Consider the following 26,161-nt stretch of genomic DNA (forward strand, 5'->3'; position numbering starts at 1 on the left):
TATGGTATTTGTGTAAATTATGAGCATGTTTGGCTTCATCTGACAACTGTGTGGTGATTAACCCCTTTGCTTTTCTGGTCATCTTTGTACAGCTCTTTCCTAGCTCTTTGTTAAACATAAACGAGAATAGAAATCACTTGCTTTTGTGTAAGAAACGATCGTCAAAAGATACTGGAGTTCCTTGTGCATAAAAGCAATGCAGACTGCCATCCTCGCTCTGGGTACCTCTGCATTTTAGCTGGTAGGTGTGCATGCATAGATGTAGCGGGGGTAACACGGATGGTGCCTCAGGCTAGCCACCTCATGACATACCTAGGGTGTCTGGGTGGGTGTGTACTTGGGTGTCAAGCCTGAGTCACCGCCCGCGCTCCTCCAGCTATCCTGCTATGTTTTAGTGAGTTAGCATGGGTATATCTATACGAGTAGGGGGTCAAAGCTCAGCTCATGCGATCACCTCTAGAAAGGTCAAGGAAGGTAAATCTCCATGCCTGTTTAGAGATTGCTGACAATGGAGCTAAGTGTGATGGCTCTTGTGATCTGAATTTCTCTCCACTAAGAACAGGGCTGACCCTACTGACTAACTTCCCATTGACCAACTGCTTGTCACTATTAGCTTGGGCTGGATTCAAACCAGTGCCTTTAAAAGGAAGAGACTTCCATTTCCCAGGATCTCAATCCCTGGAGCTATTTCCTCTCTTTCTGTGAACAATCACAAGCTTATAAGGGTATGTCTCCACTACAGGTGGGACTGAGCTCCCAGCTCAGTTAGAAATATTCCTGCTACCTAGACCTGAGAGCAGGAGCTCCAGCCCAAGCCACAGTGTCCACACTGCTATTTTTAGTGTGCTAGCAGAAGCCTGTCCACCTCCAGTGGGTGAGAAACTTTCTGAGCTTATGAAGCCTCTGAATGACATAGGACAGATATCGCAGTCTGCAGGCTTGATTCTGCAAGCCTTCAGCTGATGGTGCCTTCCATAGGAGTTTTGCATGCAGTATTGGGCCTTTAATTATTCGCTGAAGCATAAACAGTATGTACATAAAAGGGTGAAAGTGATTGTGATATAAGGCTTTTGTCAGTTTGTTACGCACAGATGTGCCATGCTCAGCAGCTGCCACTCAAGCCATAGATCATAAAAGAGTAATAGATGTGGGCATCGCAATGCCATTACGTATCCTTAGGAACCCAGGCTTTTCTAAAGCAAAACAGGGGTGCACGTAATGCTGGAATTGACTGTTGAATGTATAAAGGTGCTGTGCAATATCCAGATTAAAAAAAGACAGTTTCCAGTTGTCGTAGTCCAGCAGGATGCCAATCCTCTTGGGGGGAATTGTAATCCTAATGTCTGGCGTTGTCCCACTGTGCAAAAATTCATACTTGTGCCTGCAAATTAAAATAGGAAGAAATGAACAATTGTCTGCACCCTGCCCCTTGTAGAGGGAAGCTGCTTCCCACAGTGTCAGCCCTGCCTCACCCATAATGTACAGACAGCCCTGCACCACCATCCCATTCTGCCCACAGGATAGCTGTGGGCGGCCACACCCCACAATGTATGGACCGTCCCTCCTTGCACACAGTGTATGTACAGCCCTGCTCTACCCACAATGTACAGACTGTCTCACCCAACCCACAGCATGAACAGTCTCTTTAAAATTGCAGACCTATATAGTTATCCGCTGCAATCTTACAATCTTTACACAGGCCCAGATTCTCCCCATCTGGGAAAAATCAAGGTGGGGGCTATGACCTCTGATGTTTTTCCCCTATCCCTACTAAATGTGCAGGGGTCTGGCCTCAAATGAGCGGCTGACCTGAGGTGCAATAGGCATCTGTACAACTTCAGAAGCCACCCCCTCCATACAGGAGTTATGCTGTACCAGCTACCTTTCCTTCCAGCTGCACAGTAGAATCCACTGGAAGTTAATCTTGCTTAGAGCAGCTTTATCCCCTGCTCAGCTCTGCAGTTGGATAGCTGCAGGCTCTGGCAAGGAGCATGGTCTAAAGAACCACTGTTGTGCTACTCCACCCCCTCTAGATCCAGCCCTATTATCCCCAGATCCCAAGTCCTGTAGAAGGTGCTCCGGGGACGTAGATGATGCTGAACTATGTTCCCTGCTCCTTTGGGGGTACTGATACTGCTCGCTCCTGTTAGCAGATGGAGGAATTTCGCCCATTGAGCAAAGATTGTCTAATTTAGTGGAGGAGTTGATGGCATCCAAAGTAACTAGCTCTGGTTGTAAAGCTGTATTTTCTAAATTGCATCTCTGGCCACTTGTCCCAGAAGAACTCCTAATTTAACCAGAATGGTGCTGCTGAGAAAACCCACTCAGTTCTAGCTATGCATATTCATTTACTAGATGATGATCTCTTTAAGTCATGACTCCTGAGATACAACTAAAAATCACAAGCAAACGGTGTTCTGATTTCAGTGCTTACTGAGTCAGGTGTTTGTAATGAAGTCAGACCTTTTCTCCTCCATTAAGTCACATTCAAATAAAGGAGACTTCCTTTAACAGTTGCTCAGACACTTGTATACCAGACCCCCAGTGCAGAGCGCTGCACCCAGAAACACAGGCCTTTTAACTGTCGAGATTGAGAACACGCAGCCTTTGTTCCTGTGGGAGCACTTTGGAGTGAAATGGGAACTGTTTTTCAGTAGCAGCAGTGAAGTGATGCAGCATTTCAGAAGGGACAGCTTCTTCTCTCACCACCCGCTCCTCCCAGCCTGTTCTCGAAGGCAGCCTGCTTTCCCTAAGTGTTCCCAGAAGAAGGGCCTGGAAGTGACTCAGAAAGAGCCTTGCCCATGTCAGTTTATCTTCCCACCCCCTAAAGTCTTTATTCATGAGATTCCTCCAGAGTCACTAACTGCACGTCTTAGCCACATTTAGCAGGGAAATCAAACTAGCCTCCTTGCAGGGGCAGAAGAGGTAATACATTTGGTAGTTCTGGCCTAAGAGCGAGCAGCAGCCCTTTCTGTGTGAGAGGCGCTCGCCTAGCTGGGGTCCAAATCAAGCTTCTTGTTCCATTGAATGGTGGTGAGCATGGGGACTCCCTCAGCAGGGGTGCCCTGGGCGAGGCACGCAGGGGGAATGCCTCAGGGAGTGCTCTTTACGCTTGTTGCAGACCAATGCAGTGTGCTACATCTCCCACCTGCGCATCGGGAAGCAAGGGTCTTGGGGATGATTTATGAAACCTGTTTATGACTTATGAATTCTGGTTGCTATGGCAAAGTTGTTGTGAAAACTGCTGTATCATGAATGTTGCTGTGTATCCACCACTGGCTGGCAGGGTTGTGTCACGTGTCCATCAGACCTGAGGCAACGATGGGTCATTAGAACACAGCTACTGTCCAGTCAGGATGAAGCAACGTGGGGCCCTGGATTTGCTAAGGAGGTTGCCTGGAGCTGGCAGATGCTTCATCCCCTTGTCTGAAGCGAGTGGGGGAGTAGAGAGAGTTGAAATTCCCCAAGCAGCACAGAGAGAGAGAGAGAGGTCACGAAGCAGGAGATGATAGAAGGACTTGCTGGGGGAAGACTCGGAGAGAGACACAGAGGAAGTTTTGGGCAGGAGAGGGGAAGGGGACAGACTGGCCAGTCGGAATAGGCAAGCTGGGGGCAGAAAGCTCATTGTTTTGGAGTCCAAGCCATGCACTGCAACAGAAGGACCCTGGATGGCCCCAGCCCAAAGAATGCTCTGGACTGGTGAGTAAAATGAGGCAGGGAAATGTGCGTAAATTTTATTATTTTTGTATAGATCTGCCTGTTTCTCATGCTATTAAGGAACATAAGTGCGTAGATTCCTGTGCAAAGTGTCTGTTTATTATATGCTATGCCTGTCATGTGCTGCCTTGAAGAAGAGGTAAACCAGAAAGCTCACACCTTCAGGTGGATTCTGGGAGACTCTGTGTTTACTCTATGGGGTGAGGATGTGTCTGGGGTGGATTCCATGGTTGCAACTCTCATGAGGACATGCTAGATAGAGGATCTCCACCCTGAGAGCATGCCTAGGGACCTCAAGAAATGGACAGTGCCTGGGCTCTGCTGAGACTCCAGAGGCTTTGAATACATGGGGAGCTAGCGGCTGGATCACCTTACAGCAGTTTGGTGAGTGGCCCAAAGGAGACACTAGACTACAGCTGTCACAGCCTCCTTGGGGCCATGTTATACCACTGGAAGTGCTACCCAGGCGATGGTCCTTGTGCTCAGGAGCACTCTGGGTTCTCTCTGAGTCCCGATCTGCAGGCTTAGCTGAGGAGCAGGAGAGACACCTTGCATCTAGTTATGTCCATTAAGTGCCTCGGGAGGGGAGGCGGGGGAAAGGAATCAAATAAATTTTGTACTTCTGGGTTTAGCCAAATACCTGCATCATTTACAGTTTAAATGGATCTGTCACCTGGGCTGTTTCCAGTTGGGGTTTGAATAACCTAAAAGGGGGTCTGTGACAAACTTTTACAACACAGGTTTTGTTTGGATTTAAATGTGGGATGGCCCACTTCGTGGAGAGGTGGCTGCTGATGACTAGAACCATTAAGCAGCTTAAAAGACCTTTGTATAATGTTTCCAAAATATCTTTCCATTACTGGTTCACAGAGCCAAAGATGGAAATTCACAACCACACTGTTCAAGGGCTGGCTTAGGCTTCTTTTAATCTGCCCATCACTGGATGCCACATACAACTTTCTTTGCTGTGGCTCCTGAAGGATCTGGAATGATGCAGCCTAGAGTGTTTACCTTGCTGGTGTAACAATATGCCTCATGCACCAGGAGGAGCTGTTTGCCCCCAGGTATCCGTGTCTGTGAGTATTTTCAAAAGCCACTCCAACCCTGTATTCCATATTTTCATCAACTTTCACCTCCCAGTAATGTTTCCCTTGGAATGGTATCATGCTTCCCAGGATAGCGATACATCTGGGGAAGGAAAATCAGAGCATGTGGTTTTATATGCATACCATTTAAAATGCTTAACTCTTCCGCACAAATATTAAACATTTACAAATAAAAGTGGATCCAGCTGACTTGTCAACAGAGTGGGTTAGCTCCTCAGCGAGCATAAACTGATACAGCTCTCCTGAAGTCAGTGGAACTATTCCAGTTTACACCGGCTGAGGATCTGGCGCAGAGAATACAAAGGAAGTATTTACTCATCCTATTAAACCTTTAACATTTCATTAGATGTATGTCTATGCGTTTTATAGCATACAATAAAAGTGTATGCCGAGATCTTACAGGAAGAGAGAGAACAGCAGCATATATTTTTTGGTTGTAGGCCAAATAGTAATTTGCTAGAACCAGAGACCCAAGATACAGGTTGCACACACCGTTGTTTTACCAGAGTGAACATGATGGAGTTTAACATGCCATAGCTAAAAGGCCAGATAAATCAGGCTTGGGTGAGAGACTGTTTTAGCAATAAGCTTCAGTTTCTGTTCACTGTGCATTCATTTCCTGGAGCGCATACAGCAAGCAGCATCGAGCCAGACAAATGTGCTTTCGTGGGGTCTTGATCTTGCACTCATTGAAGTCAATACCAAAGCTCCCTTTGACTGTAGTGGTGCAGGATCGGGCTTTATAAGAGCCACAGTTCCATCAGTGTGTTTTTTAGCTAAAAATTCCACAGGCTGGTTATTGTAGTAAAGGTAAAATCCACAGAAACCCAGGGTCTAATCCTCTGGTATGGCACAGCCACGTTGTGCCACACTGCCAGCAGAATCAAGTCCGACATCTGCTTACCTGGCCCAGAGCAGTCATGATCTGCTTGTAGTCTGGAAGCAAGATTGGGGCCCTTCCAATACACTCCTTGCTGTCAGTGTAGCAGGGAAAAGGGGACATGGCCAAGCTAACCCTTAGCTACAAATGTGTATTTCTTCCCATGCAGCCAGGGCTTTACTGTTACCTTCCAGTTCTCTCTCTCACTCACACACACACACTCACTCTAGAAGTAATGGGGCTATTTAATGAATAGGATAAAACTCAGTGAGAGTCAGAGTCACAGACTCTAACCCCATATTTGTATGCAGAGCAGAATGGGTGTCAAAACTGCCTATGAATTTGTTCCTGCTTAAACTTGTCTTTATATCTCATTGGCCCATGGGGCCTCTAGACCGAGGCCCCGTTAATTTGTTTAGTGCCTTTAGCAATGTGTATTTTACTTAAACTTCTCAACTACACTTAATCAAGGGCAGTGAGTCCTGAAGGGCTAGCCAACTGTATTCAGTCTTCCCCTGGAAAGATCAATGCTGTAGCCCACTTCATGTCAATGTCACAGAGCAGAGCTAGTGATAAATCACACAAATAAGTTTTAATTGCGGATTTGGAGGCTGGGTTTTTATTTTATGGAAGTAAATTACAAAGGTAAAGGGCTTAGCTGGCAAAAGTACAGAACTCAGCTGCTTCTAGGCATGATTAAAATCCCAGCATGCTGGGAGCTTAATGAATGAAGAGGGGCATAAGCCGTGAGAGAGATTCCTAGGCCATGCAACACCTAAGCAGCAACCACTTAAAGCAATTCTCTAGTTCATTAGAAGCTCAAGTAAATGCCTGAAGACCAGAGAAAGACTGTTGAAATTTGACTTCAGATAAGTATTCTTGCTCCTGCATTTTGTATGAGTTTGGGGGTGGGGGAGGGGAGAAGGGGAGGACATGCCAAAAAAGATGTGCAAGCACCTGGGAACAACATATTACCATGGTAATTCAGGTTGAGAAGCCAGCATGGCAAGCCCGTCTCTGATTTAGAGGGTTAGGACATGCGTTATTTGGTTTCAGATTACATAAACTTTCAGAAAAAAGTTTGCTGCATAATTTCCTTACAGCATTTGTATTAGTGATTTTGGCACAGGCGCCATTTGCAGTATCCTAGCATAATAAAGGGTTTAGAGAGTTCACAGCAGCTTCAAAAACTCAGTCTCAGAGTTCAGAATTATTAATGTGCGAGTGCCAGCTATTTATGTGCAGCATAAAAGAGCCCCTTGGATGATGTCTGAACTCCCATTCAGAATCATCAGATTGACTTTAATGGAGAGAATCTTCTAGCTCCTAGCATAATGACAGGTTTCAGAGTAGCAGCCGTGTTAGTCTGTATCCGCAAAAAGAACAGGGGTACTTGTGGCACCTTAGAGACTAACAAATTTATTTGAGCATAAGCTTTCGTGGGCTACAGCCCACTTCATCGGATACATAGAAGCCCTCTACACCAACATTCCACACAAAATTGGACTACAGGCTATCAGGAACAGTATCCCCGATAAAGTCACGGCAAACCTGGTGGCTCACCTTTGTGACTTTGTCCTCCCCCACAACTATTTCACATTTGGAGACAATATATACCTTCAAGTCAGCGGCACTGCTACGGGTACCCATATGGTCCCACAGTATGCCAACATTTTTATGGCTGACTTAGAACAATGCTTCCTTAGCTCTCGTCCCCTAACACCTCTACTCTACTTGTGCTATGTTGATGACATCTTCATCATCTGGACCCATGGAAAAGAAGCCCTTGAGGAATTCCACCATGATTTCAACAATTTCCATCCCACCATCAACCTCAGCCTAGACCAATCCACACAAGCAGTCCATTTCCAGGACACTACTGTGCTAATAAGCGATGGTCACATAAATACCACCCTATACCAAAAACCTACTGACCGCTATATTTACCTACATGCCTCCAGCTTCCATCCAGGACACAACACGGTCCATTGTCTACAGCCAAGCTCTAAGATACAACCACAAATGCTCCAATCCGTCAGACAGAGACAAACACTTACAAGATCTCTATCAAGCATTCTTACAACTACAATACCCACCTGCTGAAGTGAAGAAACAGATTGACAGAGCCAGAAGAGTAGCCAGAAGTCACCTAGTACAGGACAGGCCCAACAAAGAAAATAACAGAACGCCACTAGCTGTCACCTTCAGCCCCCAACTAAAACCTCTCCAGCGAATCATCAAAGATCTACAACCTATCCTGAAAAATGATCCCTCACTCTCACAGATCTTGAGAGACAGACCAGTCCTCGCTTACAGACAGCCCCCCAACCTGAAGCAAATACTCAACAAAACTCAATACAACAAAAACACTAACCCAGGAACCTATCCTTGCAACAAAGCCCAATGCCAACTCTGTCCACATATTTATTCAAGTGACACCATCATAGGGCCTAATCACATTAGCCACGCCATCAGGGGCTCTACCAATGTGATATATGCCATTATGAGCCAGCAATGCCCCTCTGCCATGTACATTGGCCAAACCGGACAGTCTCTACGCAAAAGAATAAATGGACACAAATCTGACATCAGGAATCATAACATTCAAAAACCGTTGGAGAACACTTCAACCTCTCTGGTCACTCAGTAACAGACTTAAAGATGGCAATTTTGCAACAGAAAAGCTTCAAAAACAGACTTCAACGAGAAACTGCTGAGCTTGAATTAATATGCAAACTAGATACCGTTAACTTGGGTTTGAATAGAGACTGGGAGTGGCTGGGTCATTACACATATTGAATCTATTTCCCCATGTTAAGTATCCTCACACCTTCCTGTCTAAATGGGCCATCTTGATTATCACTACAAAAGTTTTTTTTTCTCCTGATAATAGCTCATCTTAATTAGCCTCTTTCAGTTGGTATGGCTACTTCCACCTTTTCATGTTCTCTGTATGTGTGTGTGTGTGTGTGTGTGTGTGTGTGTGTGTGTGTATATATATATACATATATATATATATATATATACAATCTTCTTACTATATGTTCCATTCTATGCATCCAGTGAAGTGGGCTGTAGCCCACAAAAGCTTATGCTCTAATAAATTTGTTAGTTGCTAAGGTGCCACAAGTACTCCTGTTCTTTTTTCTAGCTCCTAGTTCCTTTACCATTGTGCCATCTAGTTACACACTCATCTATTGGCAAAAAGACCTGATATTTTCCATAAAAGGGCTAAGTTTTGTGCTTCCACCCCCAGCACTAATGCAGTGTCCAAACTGCTTCTGTGATATTTACCTGACAGTTCCTGGAAATGGACTCTGTATGGCTGTACCAAATGCATGCTTCACATGGGCAATGGTGGGTTGGTTCTTTTAAATATAAAAAGGCCTAATTTTTGGCTCGAAATCAAAACACTGAGGTCCAAATTCTCTGGGCTAACTGCTGTTCTGCACATGGGAGGAGGGTGCTAGGATGGGGGGGCCCTCACATATGCACAGGCACATGGGAATTCCCATACTGGACCAGATCAGTGATCCATATAGTCTAATATCCTGCCTCTGAGAGTGGCCAGTGACACATCTTTCAGATTTGGCCTAGCACTCCGGACTCCTGATTGGGCCGAGTTGAAATGCTAAGACTAATGTCATTTAAATGAATGCCTCTAGATTCCAGTTTTTAAAAACGAATCTCAGAATTATTAATAAAAATAGATATTTTGGGCTGTAGTTTAAGCAAGAGGGGAACAATTGGAGCCTGAATCCCATTTTCAGAAGTACTTAGGCCCAGATCTTCAAATGTATTTAGGTGGTCAACTCGACTGAAACCAAGGGAGACAGGCACCTAACTCCTATTGAAAAAAAAAACGAGGAGTCCTTGTGGGACAGTATGGGGAAATTAATTTTTGTAATGACTCATCCCTCTACTGCTACTCACACCTTCTTGTCAACTGTTTGAAATGGGCCACCCTCATTACCACTACAAAATGATTTTTCCTCCCGTGGTATTCTTCTATTAATTGAATTGTCTCATTAGCACTGACCCTGTACTTGGTAAGGCAACTCCCATCTTTTCATGTACTGTGTATATATACATGCTACTGTATTTTCCACTCCATACATCTGATGAAGTGGGTTTTAGCCCATGAAAGCTTATGCCCAAATACATTTGTTAGTCTCTAAGGTGCCACAAGGACTCCTCTTTGTTTTTTGCTGATACAGACTAACACGGCTACCACTCTGAACCCTAACTCCAGCTGAAAATTCCTAATCTGCTTAAGCACATTTGTCAGTCCCTCTGGGCACCTATCTTCATCTGTAGGTGCCTAGATACCTTTGTAAATCTTGCCCTTAGACTACTAAATTGCACAAATTTTCAATGAATCTTAGGTTCCTAAGGACCAGATTTTAAAATATATTTAGGCACCTAAAGATGTTGAAATCAGTGGGAGTTAGACACCTCTGCACTTTTGAAAATTCTACTAGGGGCACCTCTGTATCTTTAGGCAACTTAATACCTTTAAAAATCTGGTCCTAATGCATCTGAATATCTGTGAGGATCTGGGCCTTAGTACCTAAGTCACTGTTGAAAATGAGATTTAGGCTCCTATGTCAATTGGGCATTTTTGAAAATTTTAGCCATAGTTAATCATTAGTAAGAAGCAGGTTAGGTGTTTTCCTTTCAATAGCAACATATAAAAACAGCCCCAAATATCACTATCCATGAAAAGCAAGAATGAGGACTCATAGACACATCCCTGTGTTCCATTACGTGAGAGGTGGCATTGCCATGGCAACTTTGGCAGTGTTTAGTAATAGGGGAGGGAGGAAGGGAACTCCCACTACCTCTTGAAGCCTATGAAGTGTCCAAATGTTGGATCACTGTATTCAAAAAAAATCTAGTAATTATGCTAATTTTCAAATCCCACTGCTGCCGGATTAAGAGCGTATGGTTTTGAGCAGTTTCTGTGACATTCATCTTTGGGCTTTGGGCTCTGTGCAGGATTAAAAGGCAAATGAGTTTCAAAGGCAAGAGATCAATCTCGGTGCGCAAGTGTCATGCAATGAGAAGGACGATATAATTTATATAACACAAGCTGAAGCAATCACAGAGGAAATTCTAATGATGCTACAAAATGAACAGCAAGCAAAAAAATGTGAAGTTCAATAACAACGTCCCTCTGAATGGCTGGGGCAGAGAAACAGAGCCTGGAAGCCGTTTAAAGGAGTTCTGCTCTGAAAAGGGACTAAGTCCAAAAATCAGGGCTTTCTGGGAATGTCTGAGGGTCAGAGTCTCAGTTCCCAAGCTATGCTCAGCCCATGCATGGTGTAGAGGCAAAGGTGGCTTTACGCTACCTGTCTCCCCTATTCTGGGCGTGCTGGAGAGCTAACACTGAAGTGAGTTTAAAGCAATCCCCTTTGTGCTGAGACTGAGGGCATGTCTACACATACAATGCTGCAGTAGCACAGCTGTACCAATGCTGACGGGAGAGCGTACTCCTGCCGACTTAGTGCTGTGCACACGAGTGCTTATGTTGGTGTAATTTATGTCATCATGGGGGTGGTTTATTCACGCCCTGAGTGACATAAATTATGCCAGCATAAGCTGTAGTGTAGACACGGCATGAGCGTGGGTCGTTTCAGCCTCCAGAGAATTTTTTCAAAGTAGGTGAAATCAAAGGGATTACAATGCAAGTGTTGATCTGACCCTAACAGAGGGCTTGTTATTAGCGCTGAGCAAATAAAAGATTTTGTGGTTCACAGGCAAGTCCATAAAATCAAAACAAACATTTATTTCATGTTGAATCAATAATGACATTTTTTGAAATGTTCAGCAAATCAAAAAATCAGAAGAAATTGCCTTTCGGGTTGAATGAAATATTTTGTTTTGACAAAATCTTGTTAAAGATTTTTTAAAATTTTGACCATTTGTAACCGTTGTTATTGTTTTTTAAATATAACTAAAGGAGATTTTAAACTCAAAGTTGTTTCTAACTGAAAAAAATCAGTGTTTTGTTTTGAAAATATCTAAACTAAATGGTTTCATTTGTATTTACTGTGACAATTCTGTGCAATCCACATTAATTTACTAGATGCTTCAGTGTTGCTGAATCTGCATTTTATGCTTGAAAAACAGTTGTGTGATAAGTTTCACTCACCACTGGCTCTTATTTACCGCGTTCCAAAGTGACTAGTGATTTTGGTGGCCCAATTTGAAATGCCATAAAGGGACCTAATTTTCAAAGAGCAGGTGCTCAGCACTGAAAAATCTGGCCCCTCTAAGGTGCCTTGCATTTGGAACCCAAAAATGGAGGCATCTATTGGCACTTTTGAAAAATGAGACCACTATACATTATATACACAGCACTAAAAGAGCAACATGCAGCCCTGAGGCTTTCATTTGGCATGGTAGAGGTTAATCTGTGCCTAATTTGAACATAAAAAGGGATATCAAGTCAGTAAGCCCTTTGAAGAGAATTTAAAATGATTGCAAGTAAACAGAAACAACCAGTTATGAAAAAAGTACATCTGCTGTGAGTGCTAAATTCCTACATGTACCTTGTAAAACCGTTATCACGGAAGGGCAAATCACATTCCAGGTTTTCTATCTCACTGCAAGCAATTGTTAATCCATCTTCTAGAACAGACAGCAAAGGATGGGCAGTGTCCTCATTAAGATAAAAGTAAGTGCCTACAAGAGAGCAGAATGGTTGTAATTTATTTGTCTCAACACCTAGAAATTGCATTAAGTAACATATACATAAACTAGCACCAGGCTAGAGAGCAGTGTCTGGATCCAGGTTAGGGTTAATTAGGGAACTGGAAATGGGTCAGAGGCTGATCTTGTGAGTTTCCTCCATTACGGGCCAAAAGCTTATCAACACACCTCTGTCCACAGCCACCCTGATATCGAAAACAGGCCTCATCTGGCCTAGGACCAAAAGCCAAGAGTTGGGTTGAGAACCGAGTATTAAGATGTTACACTCTCTCAGAAATACAGTGGAGTGGGTTTTGCAGTTCCAGTTTTGGCTCATCTCCATCATAATCCAAAAGGTATTTTTTAAAAATATTGACTTGGGAAAGAGGTTTAAATTATTCACCTCAGTATGGCCTCAATCCTCAACTGCTACCTGTAAGTGCTGGTTGCAGAAACTGCAGTGGAGCCATTTGAAACTCCCCAATCCAGGGGTCTTTTCGGCTCCTAATGTAGGATTGCTCCAAACTAGTCCTCACTGAGTATGGCCCCAATGGGTCAGTGTGCCAGCAGGGGATCACCAGAGCACAATGCATTTGCTGTCCTATTTCTGGGAATCTGGAGCTAGACGGTGCACTGGACCACCTAGGAATTCCCCTATGCAAGGAGAATCTCCTGCTGGGGAGATCCACAAACAGCACACAGAGGCCCAAACAGGGCTCAGAAATTCACAGTAGGGTCAAGAACTTTTTGCATTAGAATCTTACTGTAGGTAGTAGGTAAGACCTGCTGGGTCACTGCCACTGCACAGATGACACACTAACAAAACTGAGCAAATCTGAAGCTGCCCATCCAGCAGAAGCAAAAGGATGCTTTTTTGTATTTATGTTAATGCTGTTATAACCAGCAGAGAAAGAGAGAAACATGGGGCCCAGTTCATTTTTGCAGTGCAGCTACTGTACATTGGTTCCACTGGTGTGAAGTGGCTATCCAGCAATGGTAGGTGCTTCCCGGGGAACTCCTCCTACCTCGGGGGGAGGGAGAGGGAAGGAGGTTCACTGGCAATTGCGGAGAAGGCTTAGCTGGCTGCAGGAACACTCAGGGCAAGGGGTATGCCAGGATATTTTAGGGAGTATGGAGGGATGGTGAAGGCTGCTGAGCTCCAGTTACTCCTAACTACCATCATGGCACCTAAAGTTTATAGTAGAGTTGCCAATTTTGGTTGGACATTTTCCTGGAATTTTTATCACTTGACATAATCTTTAATTAAAGATTAATCTTTAATTCCTGGAGACTCCAGGACAATGTCTAGTTTATAGGCAACTGGATGTAAATTAGAGCAGTCCTCAGGCCGCTCTAACCTGATCAGGGGCCAAAGCAGCTTTTGGCCAGCCCAGCAAAGGGGAAGCGCATAAGTAGCATAAAACAACCTTTGTCCCTGTCTCCCATGAGCCAGCCCCTAATCCTGGCACTGGTGCAGCAGGGATGCTTTGTGTCCAGGGCATGCTGGAGAAGAGCAACATGTGTTGCAGGGGTAATAATGAAAGTGTTTGTTTCATCCCTAGCAAAAGCATTTTCTGATGATAACCTTGGGAATCCATTTTCACTGCTAATGACATTGCTAGCATTCCAATTTTGTGTTTCCAGTTTCCAGTAATATCAGGAGTTTGCATAATGTAGACTTTGTGAAGATAAATCTCTTGGCACTAATCCCAAGAGAAATCAGCATAATCAAAATGCAGTTACTTCAATGCATATACAATACAAGCAACAGCATGGCAATTATTGGTATGTGTTACTGAAAGCAAACACGCAGCGCAAACAGACGTCAAGCCTAGATTGATTTATAGAGGTTGAAATGCCACACACTTGAAAATAACATGATTACGATTGTGGAGTAAAGGGAACCAGACCACATAATCATCCTCATGGCCAATAATAGAAATTCTGTGCAGGAGGGATTTGCGTAACTATTATGAAAAGTGCTGATTGACTGATTCTTCCGTAATTCCCAGAAGTGCCATTTTTATGAGGCAGTAACTCTAGGCGTGAAGTAAAATTACCAACTAGCCCTCCTGGTTTGTCTGCATGTCAACATTTGACATGGTGTAGGTTCATGGATAGTTGGGCAATACCCATGGTCACTGGGTTGATCTAGTCTCTCAGCAGCATTTTGAAACATCTGTAATTTTAAAGCAACAAATATAATCCACAAACATCTTTTTGAAATGTAGAGTTAAAATGTTATGTTTACTATTACAAGAAATTCAGTTCACAAGAATTACCAGAAGTGTAACTAGACGCAAGAGATTTAGGGTCTGATCCATAGCCTGTTGAAATCAGTGGCAATCTTTCCATTGATTTCAGTGGGCTTTGGATCAGGCTCTTAAAGCTAATTAGAGATTTATCACAGCACCTGTGGTGTGGATAGAGCCAGGCTCACTTCTCTCACTGGGACCACCCATGTTTACAGCTCTTACAGAGATAATATAACTTTGTCCTGGCTCCAGTTGAATTAGAGCTTCACAATTAGGAATTCCAACAATAGATCTGTAGAAAATAAATAAATGGAAAATTATAAGATGCAAAATAAAGGTAAATTCTTTTGAAGCTATTTTCCAAACAATACAATTAAATGGTTAGCTTCTCTTTAAACCTAGAACCATTTATTTTACTCTTTCCAGCGTAGCTGCTACCAAAGTGAATATAGGAGGGGAAAATGCCTGTTTATTCAGATTTTAAAATTACTGCACTTCACCCACATTCTAATCCCTTGTAAATTCACTTTGCATAGACATTTGTGCAATCAAGTTTACCAACGTCACAGAAAGTGACTCCTCTCTTCTATGGAAAGCAAATTTTAAGTTTGCTTTCTGTATGTGTTCACACCAAAATACTAATAGGTGTAGAATTTATCGAGTCAGGGAACACGCGCATGATTCTCCAACGCTTGTGCTGTGCATCATCCACTCGTATATTTCAGGGTATATTGTCTCATCTTTTCAACCTAAAAGTGCTTTGAAATATACTGCATGCCATATGACAAGGGATTGTTTCATATCCCCAGACTGTGTGATAGATGGCTGACTCACTCTGTAATGATATCTCCATTCTCTCCATTTGTTAGTTTGGACAATTCAACTGTGTAGGAGTCAACAGGATTCATGTTTCCAGATTCCCAGCACACCAGTGCTGCATTTTCACAGCTTCGGCTCTCTTTTCTTTTAATGATAGGAGGTGAAGGAGCTAAAATGTAGATAAAATAGATTCTAAGCCATTTTGTTATGGGATTTTCTATAAACATGCTTTGTAAATAACACTCTTAGGTTGTTGTTTAATTTCCACAGAATTGATATTAAATGATAAAAGAAACTCATTTATGACCTCCCCAATGTACAGAAAACTCTCAGGTAGATAAATGCTGGTGCTAGTCAGAAGCGTTCTTTGACCTGTTAAAGTTATGATAGCAACCACGAAACAAATGATCAGAAAGAAATGTGAATGCTCACTGGTCCAGCACTCCTGTTCTTTTTCATGTTGGTTTATCCTTGCCATTGTCCTTTATCTTCACTGCATGGATTATTAATTTAAAACAACAGAGCATCAGCCAGCTATCCTAAGGTCCTAGAAAATCTTCTGGAGAGAGGACTTCTCGCTCTAAATTGCTCTTGGGGAGTTAGACGCCAATGTGTTAGGAAACAGAACAGCAAACCAGGGACTGTGCTTGATTCTGATGCATTTCAGATTTTATGAGGCATTACACAGACTCTACTTAAATTGCCTCTAGTCTGACAGCGTTGCCTATTCAAAAGTGCTCCTTGCACTCACGTTTACTTTTTAAAAAATGTTTAAATTAAACCTGAGCACTCCTGAATTTTGGTGGAGTTAGGAGCCAAATCCAGCTATTATGACTGGCTGCCTCACTCTACTATGGGCTGAACCAAAACCCTGGACCTGAACATACCAATATTTAGGGATGCTCAGATCTGGATCTGAACGTTGTGGCTCTGTCTAATCACTAATCAAAATCTACCTTACTGCCCTGCAATTACAAAGTGCGACTTGACGGACAAAATGGCAAACATTTTACAAACCTGTAAAGAGAGAGTAGCATTGTCCATTACTTAGATGTAGGAATCAGCAGAGCTGGGTTCCATTCTCAGCTTAGCCAATACCTTGTTTTGTGTATTTGAATAAGTCATTTAACCTCTGAGCTTCAGTTTTCCGTCTCTAAAATGAGGATAATGGGCCTCATGCTCATTCTCTATTATTCTAGTGTAAATCAGGAGTAACGGCACTGAAGCCAATAAAGTTACACCGCACTAAAGGCACCAAGCCAGCAGCATCCTTTTGAATAAAGTATTATTATTATTATAAAGTCCAGAGAGTTGTCATTAACTTCAATACTAAAGTCACTTACTCATATTATAGTCATGAAGTACATTTACCTGTCACGTAAACTGCTCTTTCACTCACTGGGCTGACGCCGGCAGTATTTAAAGCACTGACCCAAAATTCATATTGTGTATTTGGCACCAGGTTAGTTACTGTGCAGTATGTTTCTTTCACTTTTAGCATAAGCTCTGAAATGAAAAACACCAGGTATTCATGCAATAATAATCCTTCTGAACCACCGCCCCGACTGCTGGAAAACATTGCTTTTTATTGTGCCTCTGAGCTGAGTGTCACACCATCCTTCGGTCTTGTCCGTTCGACTAGCTCTGAGATCACGTTGCTAACTCAGTCATGGTACAGTTGTTGGTGCCCTCATCCATCTATCATATATGGGTACATTAATGCAATGAAGTATCATCTTCTGTAGTATTAATACTACCCAAACAAAACAAATATTAATGGCTAAAGATGAAGGTCACTCACTGGTCACTGGAGCTTCTTCAGAGTGGACTGTGCACAGTCCTATGCACTGTCAATTTATCCTAACAGTGGAAATGTGCAGAGGCCATTCAAAGAATGTTGTTTTCGTTATTTGGATCTTGTAAAGTTTACATGGGTTTGTCTTTCCTTTCTAAACGGCCTATTCAACACTCTCAGGCCTCCATCTATGCTGGAAAATTGACAGTGCTCTGGAACAGTTTTTAACAAGTGGTCTTACAAACTGTATTAGCTAAAGCAGTTTTGTAACTGGCGTGGCTGGGCAGGAGGGGAGAGTTGCAGCTTATTGTTGGTATTGAGCTAAACTGCAAAATGATTGTGGGTTTTTAAGTTGACACATAGATAATCTGGTGATCTGTGCTCTAAAATACCTCAAGTTAGATCAGCTACCCATCCCCGGAGCACTAGCAGCAGCAGATAGAGCTGTATTGACTTAAACCATTTTTGAGACTGGTGTAGAAAATAGTTTCAGAAGCCAGTTGCTTTCTGAACTGGAATCTACATGTGTCCCATCTTACCAGCTTGCTCCTCACTAGGTGTGTCGTCACTGACTTGTTTATAATATAGCTGGTAGAATTCGACAGTGTCATCTGAGAATAGGCCCCAGCATACTCTCACAGAGGTGCCAGTCGCTGAGTTGAGAGCTTGGGGATTTATCACCGGAGCAGAAGGAGCTGAAATGAAGACAGATATTTCAGTTTATGAACACACAACGGTGATGAGAGGAACAGGATCTTTCCCTCTTTAACATTAAATGGCATGAGGGTACTTTCCGTCCGTGGAAGCATGGTATGTTACTAACAGAGAAAAACCAAAAAGGTACCTAGTGTGCATTGACATAGTCCCATTTCAAACAGTACTATATTGATGAGGGAACATTTCAGAGCACATCAGCAGGGTCTACACGGAACTGTTAGAGTGCAACACTTAGAGCGCGCTACAGTTTACACACACACACACTCACCTGCACAGCATAAGCCAGCCCCATGTTAACACAGAGCCCTGACTCTGATTAGAGTCTACATACACTGGGCCTGATTCTACCCTCACAGAGGGTATGTCTACACTACCCGCCAGATCGGCGGGCAGCAATCGATCCAGCGGGGATTGATTTATTGCGTCTAGTCTAGACGTGATAAATCGACCCCCGAGCGCTCCCCCGTCGACTCCTGTACTCCACTGCCACGAGAGGCGCAGGCAGAGTCGATGGGGGAGCGGTAGCAGTCGACTCACCGCGGTGAAGACACCACGGTACGTCAGTCTAAGTACATTATTCACGTAGCTGAAGTTGCGTTACTTAGATCGATTTCCCCCCCCAATGTAGACCAGGGCTAACATTGGTGTGCATCATGCACAACACCATTAAAATCGGTGTGTAAAACTAGTGGGAATGAGAACCAGGCCCCTAGTGTTTGGTCCAAACTCGCCCACTTCCTGGGATTTGCTTTAAATCAACAAAAACGTAAACCTCAGCCTACGGCAGCTCCCTAAACTTGGTTGTCTCAGGCACTAGCCTGAGAGCCGCTGGGCCTGTGCATATAGGTGAATTTTACTCTTAGTGAAAAAGGGAGGGAAAACTGGAAGCTGTCTCATACCACACAGGATGCAGAGCTAACAGGATGAAGGATGCTGCAGCAGATAAGTCTGTAGTGATCTGCACAGATAAAGCTTTTAGTTCCGGTATTTAGGAGCCTCTGGAGGTAATGTTGAATGCACAAATGTGAGGGAACATGTCAAACACTTGGCTTGCATAAGGCTCAAGGGCAAACAGGTTACATGACAAACATTTCAATAAAACTTTTTAAAAGTGACCAGCAAAAAGAAAAAAAAAGGGCCATGCCTTTTCTGACTCTTTATGGTATATAAAGAAGGCCTGAAAGATCTTATTTTCAAAGGGGATTTTTTTTTAATCATTAGAAAGTCAAACCTTATGGACCCTGTTTTCCTTTGTGAACTCCAGGGATGACTGGAGAACTACAGGGTAACATCAGGAGAGCAGGCAACTGATATCTGATTAATTGAGAGAAGTGGTTCAGACCGTTTTAAACTTTTGCTTTTTGTTTTTTTATTAATCTCCATTTAGTGCAATGAGCTAGAAGGAAAGACAGGTTTGTTACAGAGTCAGCACCACTGCTACTTCAAGGAAAGGCTGAGAAAACTCTGAACCCACTTCTCAGGGGATGCAGGAGGGGGGCAGGGTGCAGCAGGGGGCTCAGGGCAGGGGGTTGGGGTGCAGGAGGGGTGTGGGGTGTAGCAGGGGGCTCAGGGCAGGGGGTCGGGTGCAGGAGGCATGTGGGGTGCGGCAGGGGGTCGGGGTGCAGGAGGGGTGTGGCAGGGGGTTCGGCTGCAGGAGGGGTTCAGGGGGCGGGTCCAGCCCGGTGCACACTGGGGCAGGGCAGGCTCCCTGCCTGCCCACCCTGCTCCCACGCCACTCCGGGAAGTGGCTGGAACCTTGCGGAGGGCGGGGGCACAGGGGTCTATGTGTTGCCCTGGCCGCGCCTCCAGGCACCGCCCCCCGCAGCTCCCATTGGCTGGGAACGGGGAACCACGGCCAATGGGAGCTTTGGGGGAGGTATCTGGAGGTGCGGCCAGGGCAACACAAAGACCCTTGTGTCCCCTCCGCAGGTCCTGGCCGCTTCCCAGAGCGGCGCAGTGGCAGGGCGGGGAGCCTGCCCTGCCCCTGGTGCGCACTGGGCCAGAGCTGCTCTAGGTAAATGCTGGGGGGGGGCGGAGGGGCAACGGGGAGCTGTCGGGCTGCAGAAAATAACCCCGCGAGCCGCATATTTGAGACCCCTGTTCTAATTATTAGTCAACCAATATATACAGTCATATGCTCACTGTTACATCATAGGCAACTGAAGAGCAAGTGAGGGCTGGGGATCAAACTCACAATTTATACTGGCAACTGACCATCTCCAAAAAGGTCAATAGAAAACAGTTCATGGAGCACATTTTTTTCAGTGCAAAAATTTAGACCAGTTCTAATCACTAAAGCAGCATAAGGCTATACTGTCCTTTACAATAAAGCTCCTTTACACCAGTCTGACAATGTAAAGGAGCCTTGAAATTTTTACACCTGTTTTATACTCCTGAGGGAATTCACTAAGACCAATGGGAACAATTCACGAAGCAGACAGGCTACTACATTCTCCTCTGCCTGAGAGAACAGAGCCTGCCCCATACATACCTCGTCAGAAACACCCCAAAGCCCTGCCCCTCCACACCGAGCATGCTGTAAGAGGGACAGAGTGTGTGTGTCTCTCTCTCCCACACGACTGCCCAGCCCTACCCCCCGCACCGAGGTAGTGATTTATGTGTCTGCTCTAGGTGCCCAAACCAACCTGTCTGCACTGCCAGGGAATGGGCGCATGACTGCTCTTGCGGCTTCCCTTTGCTTCCCCATCAGAAGCCATTCTTCTGCGGGCAAGCAAAGAAATCTGCGGGGGCCATGAATTCTGCCCATGCGTAGTGATGCAGAATTCCCCCAGGAGTAAATAATAGGCTTCCATTCAACATGACATTGATAATGAGTTTTAAATAGGATTGAAATAAGGATCAAATAGAATGCATACCTGCGATGGTATTAATGGAATCCATTAATTGCTGAACATCAGAGAAATCTATGACTGTGTCTTCAAAGTCTGGCAGTGTTGAAAGCTCTAAATCCATATCTTTTTTTAAAAATTCTCTCAGCCTGTAAGTGTAAAAGAGTCTAATTCCTATAAGATGATAGTACCATCCTCTCTGAGAGATCCTTCAGGCTACAACATCAGTGTTAACAAGAAGAGAGAGCTCTTTATTTTACCATTCAATAAAGAAGCTGCCTTATCTGACACACTTAAAAGAGAGCAAAGTCCTTTCTTAAATAATGTCTAGATGGTTGCACAAGACATACCTTGGCTTCCATTTGTCACTTGCTCACACCATGTATTCAGAAATGTATTCTCGAACCTGCATAAGATTAGTGCTCACATTTCGTTATATCCAAATTGGGCCAAATCCTGCAGCTAGTTCTTACAATCCATCCCCTTGTCATTCTTGGTCTTGCATTGGTTTGGCTGGCATGCTAGATAGGGTGGTCCCAGTAAGTAGGTGATAGAGAACATTTTCCACTAAAGCTCTAATTCTGAAGGAAGCGAGCTGTTGCCTCCAAAAACTGCATTCTTGCTTATTATTCATATTCCAGTAGCCAGGTCAGGGCCTCATTGGACTAGGTGCTATACAATTGTTAAAAAGAAGAAAGCGACCCTTTTTTCTTCTACTTGTTTTTATGATGGACTGAAATGAATTAAAACATACATTTTGCAATTGATTTGGCATATCCCAGGGCTCTTTTCTGACCATTACTATATTTCATGCTATCAGTTTTGAGCACCCTGGCTGCATTTACTAAACCTCCTTATTAATGTATAAATAAGCTTGTTACTAATCTGTGTATGTAGAGAGCCCAGTTTAGGCAGATTTTGTATCCAGAGCATTTCTGTAAGACTTGAGCAATCCTGTTTTTCAGTCACTGCAATCAGTTTTCTATCACTAAAGCAAAGTGACACTGATTTAGTTACGCTATGTCTCTTATAGATGTGCTTTATTAAATTAGTTCAGAATCAGTTTCAAGCTGTTAAACTTGTTTTGGAGACTTTTCCAGCAGCAGTTTAAACTAGAATGATGAAAGATTTGCAGACCTCTAACTCCGAGCTTCAGTAACATTCAGTGCATTAGTAACATTCAGAAACATTCAAAGATAGAGCGTTGTCACAAAATCAGTAAATACTTAAGAATACAGGATGCCCAACATTAGCATTTTCAGAAGATTATTTTGGATGAGAAGGAGTGAAAAGCAAAACAAAATACTACTGATATTACCTGTCCACCACGGGTACTGCAGCCTATAAAAAAGAGAGAGAAAAAGAGAAAGTCTTCCACGGATGCAGGACCAATTTAGCTTATTAACCCAAATGCAGACTATACAACACCAGATTCGTCTGACTGATTTTGTTCTAAATGCTGCCACATAGAACTATAGAGCTTGTTTTCTCATAACACTTCTGATCCCAAGAATGAAGTTCAGGCTTACTCTTATTTTCAGCTGACCAGATCCTGAGCTAGTTTGCAGTAGGATTGCATGGGATGTAAATCAGCACCAACCAACCTCCGTCCCCACACACCCAGCTTCTACTAAATCAAGACTTGCTATCATGCCCACAGATTGTCTCAAGCAGGAACAAGCAGCATCTTGGAGGCGAAAGGGAAAATCTGTGGAGAGATCTGGACGTTCTTTGCAGATATGAAGGGAAGATACATTTGTTGAACGATCTGTCTCCTTTTCCCATAGAAATAACAATGCTCCCCACTCCCTGTGATGGACACTTATTTGATGGAGACTGAGCACCACCCATTAATATAAGACAAAGCTGCCCAAACTTTGCCTAACTGAGGGCAGGCTGGTGATTTTCCAGGAGTCTGAGGGCCACCCTGATTTGAATTCAGTGAGGCAGGCTGTGGCCACTCTTATCTATAATATAGAGATGCAGCCCAGGGAGGTTCCAGGTCACAGCATGTGCTGCTCATGTCAATCTGAGCAGCATGCCTGAACCTGCTGGCTGCACGAGCTTGTGATCAACATCGATTTCCTCCCCTCCACGCTACATAAGGGGAGCATGCTGACCTCAGAAGAGACTGAAAAAATGGTTACTAGGGCCAACGCAAAACTGCTTCAGGCTGTTCTCAATGAAGCAGCAGAAAAGGGGAATGTCAGATCATGAAAAGCGCTCAATAAGCCAGATCAAAATGATCAAAATAGAAGAGATCCATGAGGTTGGACTTCAAGTGATATATGGTTAGAGGAGGAGCACCTGTCAAAGAAAAATATTTCTCTAAGTTGCTTCAACAGCAGGTTTCATAAATCATTTCGCAGGAGTCCCTAGTGTGTGCAGTTGGGGCCTCCTATTTAACTGCATATTTGAACTTCCTGGCAAAATGAGCAAAACAGAGTGAGGGGAAACAACATCCTACTGAAGCATTAATCTGCCTCTGTGAGCCCAAACTAGAGCTAGAAAGCTAAGACTGCTTGGGGCAATGAACACTGCTAAGCACTTCAAAAGTTTCCTAAGTGGTTAGACCTGGAGAACAAACAGTATTTTCCCCAAGTCAGAATGATACTCATGAATCATTGAGTTTACCAGTGACAAACCTCTGCTGATGCATGTTAGTAATGTTGAATTTATCATGATTAAGTTAGTACCATGTGCAAAGCACCTGGAGCACTCACATCATCATAAAACTGGCAAGTAGAGTGCATGACCAGCTTTGAATGTTCTATGGAAATTCAATCACTCATGATCTTAGTGCTGGAGCCTTCTACTCTTGACTAGGCAGAATTGTGAGGAAACAGACCATCCTTAAGGGGTCATGCCAGTTTAATTACTTTACCTTTATAAAATCAGCTTTCTCCTTGTCCTTGTACAGCTCCTGAATTGTTTCCATCAGCTCCTTACAGATGTCAAGATTTTCTCCACAACTGACCAGTTGCCCATACAAGGCTTCTAGTTTCTGTTTCTTCTCTTCCCCAAGGCCTTCTACCTTTTCTTCATATCTCTGAGTTAGTGTTTGCATCACTTCATTGTAATGCATCTCGAAGTTCTGCTCTTGGCGCCCAAAATTCTCCTGGAAGTCATTTGGGTTTTATTTTATTCATCTAAAGCCCGAGCCAAAGCCCACTGAGGTCAGTAAGAAGGAAAATCTTGCTGGTGTCAAATCAAAGTGATTGTTACAATGGAGACAATTTTGTTACAGGTAAATAGTTACTAGACTGTAATATTATCATTAGATTATAAATAATGACCATATTTTATAACCGCTATTTATTAAACTCCCTCACCCCCGACAATGCACTGGGGATGTTAGACATTCATTCCAGATATAATACAAACATAGGAAAGTATAATAAAAATAATACAAAAAATATAATAAAACTAGCCTCTAAAATAAAAACTAGAAACACAAATAGGTGCACATTCCAGTTATAATAAGTAGGTGTTTCCACCTATATATTTGCACTGGGGGGAACTGTAGCACCCCATTGGGGATTCATGCATTCACTCTAGGGGAGCTGAGCAGCTAATGCTTGTATCCTTACCCTCCTGAAGTGGGGGGTCCAGTGGGAGGGAAGATTTAAGTGGAAATCTGGGCTTCCTTGCCAGCAGCTTTTTACTGTTTAGGCAGCGCTGCCTGGCTGTAGCCACCCTCAGCTACCTTGTGCTACTGCAACCTCCCTTCACTCAGATTTTCCACTGTCGGGGCCAGGCACCCTGGGATGTGCTGGAATAAGCCAGGATACTGCAGTGCATTGTATCATGTTACATTTTGTGCTCGGTAACCATGGCCTCTATTGCTGTAATTACTCCTCCTGTATAAAAGTGAACACTGCAGTCTTGTCAAAGCAGCTGTGTACTCAGTTGGTCCCACATTGTGGAGTTAACCAAAGAGCAAATTGCTTACCTCTACAGTGATGAAAATTTCCTCCAAGTGACTGGCAAAGTTTTCCATTTCAGTAACCTGTTCTTCTAATTTACACATGTTTTTCTGAATCTCCTCCTACCAAACCGAGCATCGTTATTAATAGGCTTGAATACTATTTAACAGATATGCAGAATAATGGAAGAGATCACTTGGATAATTCTTACCTTTGCACTTTCCACTGCATTGGCAAGCTGGGTCACCTCATGGTCCTTATGATCACCAAACAATTTGTCAAAGGCTCTAATTGGAATCTTGCAGGTAGCACAATAAATATCAGCAGCTTCCTCTTCACTGTTTGGCTGAATACTTTTCTCATCTTGCCAGCCATCCCTCCTAAGCTCTTCTTCGGAATGTTCATGATTATGCAACTCATCATACGCTCTCCCATTGTGTAGGTCTTGAGATTCATCTTCAGAATCGTGGCCAAGACATTTCTGTTCCTCTGTGCTTTCCATATGTTTTTTATGCTGAGAGCCATTTACTGGTGAACTGCTCTTTGGTGCATTATATATGGAGTCATATGATCCTGCTGCTACGCCTTCCTTGTGAGCTGGTGTCTCTTTGCTCTCTAAAATCCCAGCCGTAGCTATATTCCCACCAAGAAGCTCCTGCTCTATTTCTTTATCCTCATCAAGTCCATATAGTTTTGTTAGTTCATCAACTTCCTTTTCCAAGTCATATGCACTTTGGTCAGAACTGCGAAAATCTTCCCCTGGCCCTGTTGACTCTTGGCTGGTTTCGCCCAGAGCCCCATCTCCACTTCCAGCTGGCTCTTCAGGAAAGATTTCTAATCTTCCCTTTGATTCATAGAGATCCATGTGATAAAACGTTAAGCCTTCAGGCTCATTTTCATTAGATTCTGGAAACATCATGGACGCTGATGGATCAGTGCCTGGATCTAAAGCTGCTGTATCACTACTGAAAACAATTTCATTCTCCATTGCAATGGCAGGGCTGAATGACAGTAGTACTGTATCCCCAATAAGGCCTTCCAGATGACCAGATGAAATGTGTTTTAGTCCTTCAGAATAAAAAGAAAAGAATTAGTCAGGTGTTTGCTTTAAAATGCACAGACAGAAGAGGTTGTGTTTAGGACTGCTGTTGATCTGGACCTAGGCCCTGCCTGGAAAATACCAGAGTTAGTAGATGGATTTCCCAGCAGGGCTCCACTTTTCTCAATGGATCTGCCATGGCTGATCCAAAACACACCTAATGCCTCTTGTTTGCATGGGGACAGAAAGATAAAATGGAGAAAGATGTTCTGCAGAAGTGGCTAGTGGCAACCAGAGTTTCCAGCAGAACAGGGGGAAGAACAGCCTAGTCAAGGTGACATGCAGGAGTGACACAATACGAACAT

The 26,161-nt window shown here is 43.6% G+C and overlaps 1 protein-coding gene across 1 annotated transcript; it reads right to left on the reverse strand.

The window, feature by feature from the left end:
• Positions 1-884: 884 nt before the first annotated feature.
• Positions 885-25,745, reverse strand: FSD2 (fibronectin type III and SPRY domain containing 2). The gene is made up of 12 exons (XM_007066871.3): positions 24,969-25,745; positions 24,784-24,879; positions 23,716-23,949; positions 22,150-22,172; positions 20,859-20,980; positions 17,805-17,960; positions 16,842-16,976; positions 15,486-15,639; positions 14,810-14,943; positions 12,258-12,390; positions 4,729-4,905; positions 885-1,381 (listed from the first exon to the last, which is right to left on the reverse strand). Exons 1-12 carry the CDS (start codon positions 25,743-25,745, stop codon positions 1,129-1,131), a joined length of 2,394 nt encoding a protein of 797 aa, XP_007066933.2. The 3' UTR covers positions 885-1,128.
• Between the last annotated feature and the right edge of the window lie 416 nt (positions 25,746-26,161).

This window comes from Chelonia mydas, chromosome 10 (assembly GCF_015237465.2).
Source record: "Chelonia mydas isolate rCheMyd1 chromosome 10, rCheMyd1.pri.v2, whole genome shotgun sequence".
Taxonomy (NCBI): Eukaryota; Metazoa; Chordata; order Testudines; family Cheloniidae; genus Chelonia; species Chelonia mydas.